Here is an 11,818-nt window from a genome sequence, read left to right as displayed (position 1 = left end):
AACGGTTTATATATAAGTGTGTGTACACACATATACAACGTGGGAACCGCAATCGTTACCCTTTGTTGTGTATTGGTTATTGATTAATATTTGAACCGATACAATAATTTACAAAACATGTTAACCGAATAAATCATACTAGACAAATTCTATTTGACAAGCTCGTATTAAAAAATATCGATAGTATACAATAAGAAAAAAAAAGTGTTAGACATCGTGTGATTAATTGTTTAATCGCATAAAACTCTTCCAGTTTTAAAGAAACAAAAAGATATGGAGGTGAATCATGTTAAAACATATCATACTTCATTAAAAGTTGCAAACAATTTACACAAAAGCTCATAGTGAGATGGTCTTATGAGTAGTTTTGTGAGATAAATCTCCAACTCGATCCGATTTATGAAATTTATCTCTCGCGCGATTCATTAATATTACCCGCTATTTAATTAATATATGGCAATATTGAATGAAAGACGAGAAATGCATTTGTTATTTTCAAGTTCTTAAAAACGTTAAGCGTCACAAAATGTCAAGATCAAAATTTAAGATTTACAAGTTTACATGGGTTTAATACGAATTTAAAAGTAAAATAATAATAATAATAATAATAATAATAATAATAATAATAAATTTTATTATAATTTTAGTTATCTCATACAAGGTTAAATAACACATATATCAAATAAATTTAAAAAGAAATGCACAAATTCTCAAATTTTTAAAAGCACAAAAATCTCAAATTTATAATTTCTAGGTAAAGAGTATTGGTGGCCGAAATGTTTTTTTAGAGTTATTAATTACTTTAAAAAAGAATGCACAAATTCTCAAATTTTTAAAATCCCAAAAATATCAATTTTATACTTTTTAGGTAAAGAGTATTGATGGTCGAAATATTTTTTATTTAATATTAATTAATGGTAATTGAAAAGGTTTTACTAGTAAAAATTAATTTAAAATTATAATAAAATCACATTTATTCGCGATCGAAGCACTTAACCACGTTGAATGAGATCAACACAAATTTTTAATTTTCCCGAATCGTAGAGTTTTCCTCGTTTAACGTGTAATCCCATTTTCTATAATTCTTCCCTTTTCTCTAGAAGGAAGCTATTTTCTTGCTCAATCCAAGAGACGTTTGGAAGAAAATGACACGGTTGACAAGTCTGTGGGCGTAATTCCTATGATTCGAAATGTTAGCCAGATAAAATTTAACGTAGCTTCGGATATATATGGTTCAAGCTCGAAACACTTAACGTGATTGCGTTTTAATTTTTGGATTTTGTTTTATCATTTCTATATTATTATTTTTTAGTTTTAAGTTTCTGGAAACTTCCAGGTGAGATGGTGACCATGCATTTTCCAAGCTTCATCCTCCACTCTCGCGTCTTGTGGAATCTGAACTCCAGAACCGCGTTAAGATTCCATTCACACTCACGCGGTCACAAAATTCACACCATACCGATATTAGACCACCTCAACAGTGACTGGAATCAGATAAAAATCATATTGGATATTAATCTCCAAGCTCAAAATAAATTTATACTAATTTTTTAGTATTTTTACATCTAAAAAACTTTGTTGAAACTCCCTATATACAGTGCTAAAAATGACAAAAATACATTTATATTTATTTATTTTAATTTATTGATTTACTTAAATCAAAAATAATATCAGAGTAAAGATAAAATTATTTCAAACATAAAAAATTATTATTATTATTGGGTAATTAAATATTTGAGGAAGATACTTTTCTCAAATAATATGGATCTCAACACATGTTTGACATAAATTATTTGCAAGACTTATTCCAATACTTTGGAATATTATATTTGAAATAAAAAATCTAACCAAGGTTAGATATAAGAAATAAAGTAGAACTTATCAGAAACCAAAGATAAATTTATGATCAGTCTAATGAGTTCCTGAAAATAGTATCGAATTCCTCTAAGATCTCTGGATATCTCAGAGAAATCAAAAAGACAGTACACAGTTATAGTGTTATGTTGTATTATGTACCACAAAAGGTTTAAAAAATCCTTGAAAAACAAGAAGAAATTCTAGTAACATTCAAGAATATTCATATTTTGACTAATTGTCTAGAAAATGATAGAAGATGAACAAAATGCTTCGATCTGACCGAATATATTAAAAAACAGTTTATTATCAAGATCTTTTTTAAGTACACATGTTTGAAATTATTGCCTCATAAAAACGTATTTACGAATAAGATAAAGTTTTAAGTCAGGAAAAATCTGATGAAACAAAATGTGAATCTGACGGAGACAAAGTGTTTAGACATGAAACACGTTAATATTTGTCTGTTTATTTAGCTAGAAAACAATATCTCATTAAAAGGTCCAAAATATCATGAAAGAAAATCATAGCCAACAGTTATATCAATTATTCTCTATAGGATATATAGAAAAGTTATTAAGAAATCATAGTTTAAGAAATATAAAGCATCATCTAATCTATAAAGTTTCCAGGAGGGAAATGACAATATCAATGAAACTTACGGAAAACCAGATGATGATGCAATTAATTCTTTCTAAAGAAATTAAGGAGGAATTACAAAAACTTAAGATAGAAGTAACAAGAACCATATCATAGATTCATATCGGAGTAATCCAGATTATGATAAAAGCTACTTTTAGAGAAAGAATAGATTCACCCATTGATATTCTTGTTTGCGATAAACGAATTTGTAACCTTCAAGATTCAATAATAAGAACTATCTCAGGAATATCTGTGCAAGAAAAATGGGTGTAATTTATCTAAGAATTTTTTAGAACCTGATAGATCTAGATTTCAGCTGAGTTTTGACTTTACATCAAAACTTCGAATAAAAAATGCTGAAGAAAAAAGGTAATAAATCGTATTCTATTACCTATCAAATTTCATATGTTATATCTAATCTACATAATTCATAATTGTTTATCAGAAATGAGTTTATTGAAATAACATATATATTTTGAAAATTTGCTCGAGTAATTTATCCAAAAAGTATCGAGTTTCCTTTAATACAGAAAACAGATATCCAAATTAAAAACAATCCAATTCTACAAAAGAATCTAACTCTTAAACTGGAACAAAGAATATCGTCTTTTCAAGGAGGTAGAATAATAAGTTAAAGATGGGGGAACACACCCTCCAAGATGTCCAACCGATAAAAAAAAGATTTTCAACGAATAGGAAAACTTATATGTTCGAAAAGATGGATGAGAATTGAAATAGTATTTAATATTACAAGACAAATAAATAAATTTTCTTATAATACTATATACTATTTGGAATAACATATGATATAAACTCACCAAGAAATGATCAATATTAGAGAATTGGAAGTTCACGTCAAAGAAATCCCAGGAAGAGAATTAGATAAATTGGTTGTTGGACTAGAGTTTCTCGAGAACAAAAACCTTGAAAATGATTGGAGAATGAAATGGAATTCATAACAAATGATAGAGTGTGGAAAATCTAATGACCACGAGCTCATTCTCGGTATACTTCCAAGTAAGGATGCTATATGAACAATATAAGGCAAAACAGATTGGTACAAAGTAAAAACACTGTCGATTTATTTTCATCATACAAGAGCATTCTGTTAAAAAATAATTTTTTTATAGATGTTTAAGTCAAGTGCTCAAGAAAATGAGACTAAAATATTAGTGTTCACAACATCATGTGATCACAATGTCATAACTCAGAAACTAAGAAACGCATTTTATAAAAAAAAATCGATTCAATTTCGCAACAAGCGTGATGATGAATGAAAACTTCTGAACTCAAAAATTAAGGATTACATATGATTTGGATAAACAATGCTCTAATTGAGAACATATATGACCTTCGACCAGAAGAAATAGAATGTTTCAAGATAGCTCTACACAAGAATGATATAGAGTTTGAATCAAAAGTATCCCTATGAGATGTCAAGAAAATGACCAAAGAAAATTACAATGAAGATCATTTGGCATGGTTGGATAAAAATCAACTCAACCTTAAAATCAAGGAAGACAAATAATATCAATTTGTCATATGGAAACTATTCTGATGAACATAATTGATCAAAATGATATGCAGATTATTATCAAGGAACATATAGACCTTGGACTAATCAAATAGAAATTTCACTATATAGAAGTCTTTTTTGTAAAAATCATGGTGAGATAAAAAAGAAATAAACTCATATTAGTTAATAATAACCAAGAAATTAATAAGATTATGAAGTTTGATGAGTATTTTATACCTAATAGAGAAAATTTAATTATTTACATATATAACGCCAAAATATTTTCTAAATTTGATTGTAAGTCTGATTTCTCTCAGATATGGATACACGAAGAAATCAAGAAATTTACAGTTTTCTTCATACCACAATGACACAATATTTGGGAAATCTTACAAATGAGATTGACTAATTCATCCCTGATATTTCAAATAAAGATGGATAACTATTTAATGATTATTTCAAATTTTAGTTTGTCTATATTGATAATGTTTTAATATCATGTAAAAATATGGAAGAACCTATCAAATACTTAGAGATTTTCTTTAAATTTTGTAAAAAAGAATGACTGATTTTATTTGAAAAGAAAACATTCATTGCTACAAGAAAAATTGATTCATTGGAACAGAAATCGATGAGTCCGGAATAATTTTGCAAAAACACATAGTGGAAAGAGTACAAATTTTCCAAACAAAATGAAAGAAAAGAAACAATTACAAAGTTTATTAGGAGTTGTTAATTTTGCTGGGATTTTTATTAAAAACCTAGCAAAACGCTGGAAAATATTTAGTCAATTATTGAAAAAGATACAAAATTTTTATGGATAGAAGAATACACAAAAGAGCTAAGCCAACTAAAAGAGATTTGTAAAAATCTTCTAAAAATGGCTATTCCTCAAGGTGAACAAGATCTGATATAATACACAGGTGTAAGTGATAATCGGTTGACAAAATTTTTAACAAAACCCACATCAGAAAGAGAACAACCGTGCACGTATTGCAGTAGTTTATTCTAAGAAGTAGAAGCTATAAGATGATATATCAATAAAAAAGAAATCATGCAGTAAAAATGACTTTTGAAAAATGACCATTATTTTTACTTGCAAAAAATTTACTTTGAATGTTGCCAACACACAGCTGAAAGCTTTCTTGAAAAATAGAACATAATATAAACCTGAGAAAGTTAGAATATTAAAATGGCAAACTTTATGTCAAAATTATATTATTTTATATTGTGATTATTAAATATCATGAAAACATTCTTGCAGATTTCTTAACAAGAGATGGACAAAGATGACAGCGATGTCATCATAAAAATGAAGAGGCATTTGAGGGAACACGTTGAAATGCTTCAAAACGAGTTCAACAAGCTTGCCCTAAATGCAAAAGTTGGGCGTAGGCTGCATCCAACCGATAAGAGAAATGTCTCTGATCGAATTACAAGATATTTACTTGCTTATACTCAATTATGATTTGTAATGCAAAAGTTTATCATCCAAGACATTGAGAAACCAACGATTTCCCAAAAAGAGAGTTTTCGAGTACAAGACTTTATACCTATAGCAGGGGATTCAAGTACTTCGTAGCACAAGTGTTAAGTTGAGATCATCTCTAGATGAGTCAGCCAAAAAAAATTGAAACTCAAGATCTTTATCTCGAGTTTTCAAGTCAATCATTCTCATGTGGGGATTAAAGAGTGAGAGATCAACTGTAGATCTCATACATATTAAAGGATAAATCTAAGGTATGTACTAATGAATATGCAGTTTCTCCATTTCAGGTATATCAACATAATTGAAGGAAAATTGTAAGTTTATCATAATTTATTCAAAGGAAGCATGATGAGTCATAAAAAAATAAATCATTTGAAACATAGTATATATGTTTGAAACCTTGTGTAGCTATATATCTTTGAGCTATATGTCTTTAAGAATATTCTCGATAGGTAAAACAATGGTACATACTATAATTATGAAGATTATGGATATTTTTTGAAAATTTAAAAGATTAGGGAGCTCAAACATACATTTGGAAGAATATAAATTACAAAAAAAAGTTATGTTTGAAAATAAAAAGTTAATAATAGTTTGTCCTAATAATAATATAGCAGCTCTAGATAGATCCTATGCATGTAGTGATAAAATCACCAAAATAATCGTAGTCATTCGATTCGTGTTAAAAAAATTTAAATCCAAAATTTAACTTTTTGAAGATATATTGAAGTAGACAATATTTTTCGCTCCATATATTTATTATTATCGTGAAATTTTATAATTTTAATTGATAAACTGATGACTACAAACTAATATATATTGTTTTCAAATGCGATTTAGAGATCTTGGATCGTCACATGGGCATCGCCATTGCTTACAACGGACAATCTCTAGAAATTGGCGTACGATGTTTATTTCTATGGAAAAATTTCAGGTCTTGCACAATAATCCTTCCATTTTTAACATGTAACAATCTTGGACCATATGATACAATTGTTATATTTTAGAGTAGGTATCTTGTGAAACGGTCTCACGAATCTTTATTTATGAGACGGTTCAACCCTACCGATATTCATAATAAAAAGTAATACTCTTAGCGAAAAAAGTAATAATTTTTCATGGATGACCAAAATAAAATATTCGTCTCACAAAATACGATCTATGAGATCGTCTCACATTAATTTTTGCCTGTAGTTTAAAGTCATCGAATCAACAATGAGATTTAAAATCTTTATAATATCCGTGTTTGACTCCAAATTTATCATAATTTTGTTTAGAGTGAGTCTCATGTGAGACCGTCTCACGGATACTAATCTGTGAGACCGGTCAACTCTACCCATATTCACAATAAAAAGTAATACTCTTAGCATAAAAAATTATACTTTTTCACGGATAACCCAAATAAGAGATCCGTCTCACAAATTCGACCGTGAGACCGTCTCATACAAGTTTTTGCCTTTTGTTTAAAAATACTAAGGATTGTGTCTAAAATAGTAGATAGAATAAAAATTCATATATATTATAAGTTAGTTCCCTTAATTGACTGTGATATATTGATGTATCTTCGATTCCTTTAATCCCATAGCATGAAAGTTTGTCAAATTGATTATAGGATGCTTGTGCTAAATTGTTAAATTAAATTTTTTAATGTAAATTGATCTATTTTGTTTTTTTTGAATAATTTCCCTCCTAAATTCTAAATGACATAAGTTATAAATTCCGATAACCTTTTCAAGTTTCAACAATAATTTGTTTGAAAAGAGAAAAAAAGAATAAACCGACATGATATTTTTTGAACTTAGTCAATTATTATTTTTAAGAAAATAATCTCTTTAAATGTATTTCAAATTTACTTGGGAAGATTATTTTCTTTAGAAAAAAATTCACACCCAAACCAGTCTCATAAACAAGGGTGTTTAGAGTAATTTTTGTGATGCCATGGGGCAACTTTGAACATAATTGAAAACGTAAAGGGGTCAGAGGAATTTAAGTACATGATTGTTCGCCAAGAAAATATCCAAACCTACGAATACCACCACCCGCACAGATTTCATAAATGCAAAACCCTAAAATTCACCACCTCATCTTTATCCACTTAATGCAAACAAACCCAACCGCAGACAATGAAATCCGGTAGTTGTTGAGCCTTGTAGGTATACATTGATAAAATAAATGGAAAAGTAATATAATAATTAATTATAAGTATAGATGAATGTGTTTGATCTGTGTTTTTCTAGTTTGTACTAAATTTGATGCTTTTACTTGAAGATTCGGGTACAGCCTTTCTGATCTAACGACCTTGACGTGAATGTAATTGCAGCCTTTTCATTTTAGTTTTGTATTTTCTTGTGCACAATTGCAGCGAATGTTTTGTGGCGGTTTTTGTTGTTTTATTCGGTTTAATCTCTGTATTCGTTCGACGAACGAATTGGTGGGATTCTGAAATTTCTTGTATGGGATTTGTAGGTACTTGGAATTATACAGCCACAGAGAGTATCAATCTGGTGTTTCCTAATTTGGGGTCGAATGAGTGGGAACTTACGGGAAACCCAAAGCGTGGGGCTGGCAACAATTTGAAGAGCTCTGTTGATTGAATTCAATTCGGTAATCGTGGCCGAAATTTCCTGGCGCTTGTGATTGTGGAACGGATTTATGATGGATGAAGCCCCAAGCACCTCCAATTCCCTGCCTCCTTTCCTTGCAAAAACTTATGAAATGGTGGATGATCCGTCTACAGATTCTCTTGTATCGTGGAGTCAAAAAAATAATAGCTTCATTGTGCAGAATCCGACAGAATTTGCTGGAGTCCTCTTGCCTAAATTTTTTAAGCACAGCAATTTTTCCAGCTTTATTAGGCAGCTGAATACATACGTAATTGTTTTGGTCGTTTGGTTTTTAGCTATGGCTTTGATAGATTTTGGACACGCGAAAAGTATTCTATCTATGCTAGCTTATAGGTTTCGCTTGCAGGGTTTCAGGAAAGTTGATCCGGAGCAGTGGGAATTTGCAAATGAGGATTTTGTTAGAGGCCAGCCACAACTTTTGCAGAATATCCATAGACGCAAACCAGTTCACAGTCATTCCACACCAAATGTGGCAACTTTACCTCCACTAACTGAAATGGAAAGGAAAGGGTACGAGGATGATATTGAGAGGGCAAAGGGCGATAAAGAATCCCTTCAGTTGGAATTGCAGAGACGCAAAGAAGAGCAACAAGGACTTCAAGTGAAGATGAGGGCTTTGACAGAACGTGTGCAGAATATGGAACAAAGCCACATAAACTTGTTATCCTCACTGGCACGAACGCTACATGAACCAGCTGTTGCTCTTGATCTTATCCCGCAAACTGAAGCTCATGATAGAAAAAGAAGATTTCCTGGAAATAGCTTCTTCTACGATGCAAGGAGCATGGAAGATAATCAAGCGGTTTCTTCTCAGATTTCCTCGATGGAGCATATAGATGTTGATTCACTTTTGACTCTCAACATTGAAGTGTTGGAGCAGCTGGATTCTTCTCTTATGTTGTGGGAAAAAATAGTGCTTGATGCCCGTGAAGGTTTAGCGCAAATTTATTCGCCTTTGGAGCTGAATGAATCTACGAATTGTGCACCTAGCCCTACCATATCTTACACCCGACTAAATATTGATGTTGAGTCCAGGACTTCTGGGATTGACATGAATTCCGAGCCTAATTCTGCTGTTGTTCCTGAGGACCAACCTGCTATTGAAGAACAAGCAGTTGGGACATCTAATACCGCAAGAGCTGGGGTCAATGATGTTTTCTGGGAACAATTTCTTACAGAAAATCCCGGTTCAAATGATTCATCTGAAAGTCAAACAAGGAGGAAAGATGAGGAGGGGAAGAGAAATGAACAAAAACCAGTTGATCGTCGGATGTATTTGTGGAATATAAGGAGTGTAAATAACCTTGCGGAGCAGTTGGGACATCTTACTTCAGCGGAGAAAACTTGATACCAGTTGGTAATGTGTTAATTCTTTTTGGTTGATGTACTTTTCTAGGTGTATTGCTTGGATTATGCAATTATAGATATGGCTTGTGTGATCTTGCTGTAGATAAACATTTGATGTATAAACTCCACTTTATGTGAATATATTATGATGTTAGCTCGAGAATTTTTTAATGTTATTGCACATCTTTGTCACTGAACGTCGAACTGCGTGAAAACTCCGATACTTCGCATGCATGAACTTCAATTCATAAACAAAGATTGATACTTATCATTCATGTAAGTCTTATTTTAGTGTTAGCGCAAAAAAAATTTTCTAGTGTTTTTGCACATCTTTGTCACTGGACATGGGACTGCCTAAAAACTCTGATTCTTTGCATGCCTGAACTTCAATAAACAAAGATTAATATTTATCATTCATTTAACAGAATTATTTTACATTTTGACTATGCGATCATTGGAACTGTGCTGCTAAAGTTCTTACATTAAGCTCTGGGCTATTCTCTGCTTTCAGGGTCAACATCCCCTGTTCAGCTCAAACCATACTTGCCGGAAGACCTTGATTATGAGATGATGATATTCATCGCAATTAAATGTCAGATAACAAGCCAAGAGTTCTTCAAGCTCTTCTGTTTGTCGAATTCCTTTCTCCATTATCATTTCAATCATCGACTCTCGGAAGTCCTGTTGCAGGTTAAATGAACTCTTCACCACTGCAAAGCCATCAAACATGGTTCCTCCCTCCACCACTTGCCTCTTCGGCACCTTCTTCTTCAACATCTTTCTTGATTTCTTCATGTCTTCTAGTGCTTTGATTTTGCATTCTGTTCTTGGAGAATATACCTTTACGTTGTTGTCCTGCTTTGTTTTCCTGCTATGAGATTCCCTGCTTCTGTATGCAGCCTTTTTTTGAGACTCATTTTTCAATTTTATGTTCTTAATATCGACGTCTTCAAAAATCTGCCATTCTGAAATTGATACTCTTTCAGAAGGACAATCTTCCTCAATTGAGCTTAAACTCCAGTTGGGAAAAGAAAAATCACGCTGCTTTCTTGGATTTGAAACTGCAGGCTCAGAATATTGATCCTCCATTTGAACCATGCTCTGCTCTATTTCAAATATATCCTTCTGTTTTTCATCTTTCACCCTCGAACCTCCATGGTTCGGTTCTCTTAACCGTTGATCATTTATTTCACCATGCTCCTCCTGTTCTTTTTCTTTCATCTTCTTTATATCTAACACCATATCATTGAAATTCCACCTTTCTTCACGTCCTGGCACCTCTTTATCTCTAAACTGTAAGCTCTTAAAACTTGAAACCGGAACCTGAGACTCATTATCAGAGTCACACCAAAGAGGGTTCATTAATCCCCCTGTACTCCGCCTTCCTTCGACCTTTTCTCCAGTAAACGAAAGCCTCCAATAAGCATCATCTTCATCCATGCTATAGAATCTTCCTTCCCTCCAGCAGGGAGGCAACGATGAATTGGGGGTCGGGAAATCCACCTTACCTCTCTGTTGTTCCTTGACTGAATTAGTCTCGAGATTCCCACCTCTTTTCTTGAACTTGTTAATCCAAGTAACGGGAAACACACGACCAATTATAGAAGAAGCCGTAGTAGCGGATGAAGAGGGGTGGTCGCATTTCTTTCTACCCCAATTCATTTTCATTCAAGAAGCTAGATGAATAATGGATTGAATAAGAAGATGAGGATGGAGAATGGGGCGTATATTCTAATTATTGGAAGTGTAAGAGTTAGTGTATGTGTGCAGTTAGGAGATGGTTAGAGGGTTAATAGGGATGTGGCTTTCATGCTCTTATTTATTTCAAAAGAAAGGCCCGCCTTAGATCTTGTGACCACTTTACTTTACTCACTTTATCCCACTTTCTGGTTTGTACCTTGTCCACTTTTATAGAATAGCTGTTCTTAGTTGAGGGGACCTTATTTTTAATATTATCTTTTTGTAATATTTTCTTCCTCTTATGATTATCCCATTTATTTAACGGAAAGTCCATATTCTGTGTTTTTATTCCATTATTATTATTAGCCTCAGTTCCATATTAGTTGAAGTTGTAAGTTTGTCACAAGTTAGTTTAAATATACATTTTGCCTTTTCTTTCATTTTCCCGTAGGGAGCATGCGAAAAACAGTTGAGTTCATCAATGCCCTGAATGTGTTTGTTCTATGATTAACATTTATTTTTATGTGTAATCTTTTTACGTAGAACTCACGTGTGAAAATGAACGTGTATAATTGGATGTTTCTTTTCGTACGTAATTTTATCATAGTAATATCTTATTAACCCATAAAAACTGAAAATCGTTGCATCCAAAATGTCAAAATAATG

General features: G+C 31.8%; 2 protein-coding genes across 7 annotated transcripts; one reads left to right on the top strand and one right to left on the bottom strand.

Annotated features, from left to right (window-relative positions):
• Positions 1-7,500: 7,500 nt before the first annotated feature.
• Positions 7,501-10,209, top strand: LOC140811610 (heat stress transcription factor A-4c-like). Of its 6 annotated transcripts, XM_073169607.1 has the most exons (4): positions 7,501-7,654; positions 7,968-8,372; positions 8,472-9,482; positions 9,984-10,209. In XM_073169607.1, the coding sequence occupies exons 2-3, from the start codon at positions 8,154-8,156 to the stop codon at positions 9,471-9,473; spliced, it is 1,221 nt and encodes a 406-aa protein (XP_073025708.1). In that variant the 5' UTR covers positions 7,501-7,654; positions 7,968-8,153; the 3' UTR covers positions 9,474-9,482; positions 9,984-10,209. The 6 variants fall into 6 exon arrangements, with proteins under 6 accessions (XP_073025708.1, XP_073025703.1, XP_073025705.1 ...); XM_073169602.1 differs by having other exon boundaries at positions 7,968-9,482; XM_073169604.1 differs by having other exon boundaries at positions 7,511-7,634; positions 7,968-9,482.
• LOC140811611 (transcription repressor OFP5) lies at positions 9,985-11,528 on the bottom strand. Its single transcript, XM_073169608.1, has one exon. It carries the CDS (start codon positions 11,138-11,140, stop codon positions 9,986-9,988), a length of 1,155 nt encoding a protein of 384 aa, XP_073025709.1. The 5' UTR covers positions 11,141-11,528; the 3' UTR covers position 9,985.
• Positions 11,529-11,818: the final 290 nt, after the last annotated feature.

Source organism: Primulina eburnea, chromosome 14 (genome assembly GCF_022965805.1).
Source record: "Primulina eburnea isolate SZY01 chromosome 14, ASM2296580v1, whole genome shotgun sequence".
In the NCBI taxonomy this organism is placed as follows: domain Eukaryota; kingdom Viridiplantae; phylum Streptophyta; class Magnoliopsida; order Lamiales; family Gesneriaceae; genus Primulina; species Primulina eburnea.
Note: the sequence above shows the minus strand (reverse complement) of the source record. Positions and strands in the feature narration are given on the sequence as shown.

Excerpts from the sequence above, each read along its gene's own strand:
- LOC140811610 (XM_073169602.1), top strand. The coding sequence starts at position 8,154 with ATGATGGATGAAGCCCCAAGCACCTCCAATTCCCTGCCTCCTTTCCTT.
- LOC140811611 (XM_073169608.1), bottom strand. The coding sequence starts at position 11,140 with ATGAAAATGAATTGGGGTAGAAAGAAATGCGACCACCCCTCTTCATCC.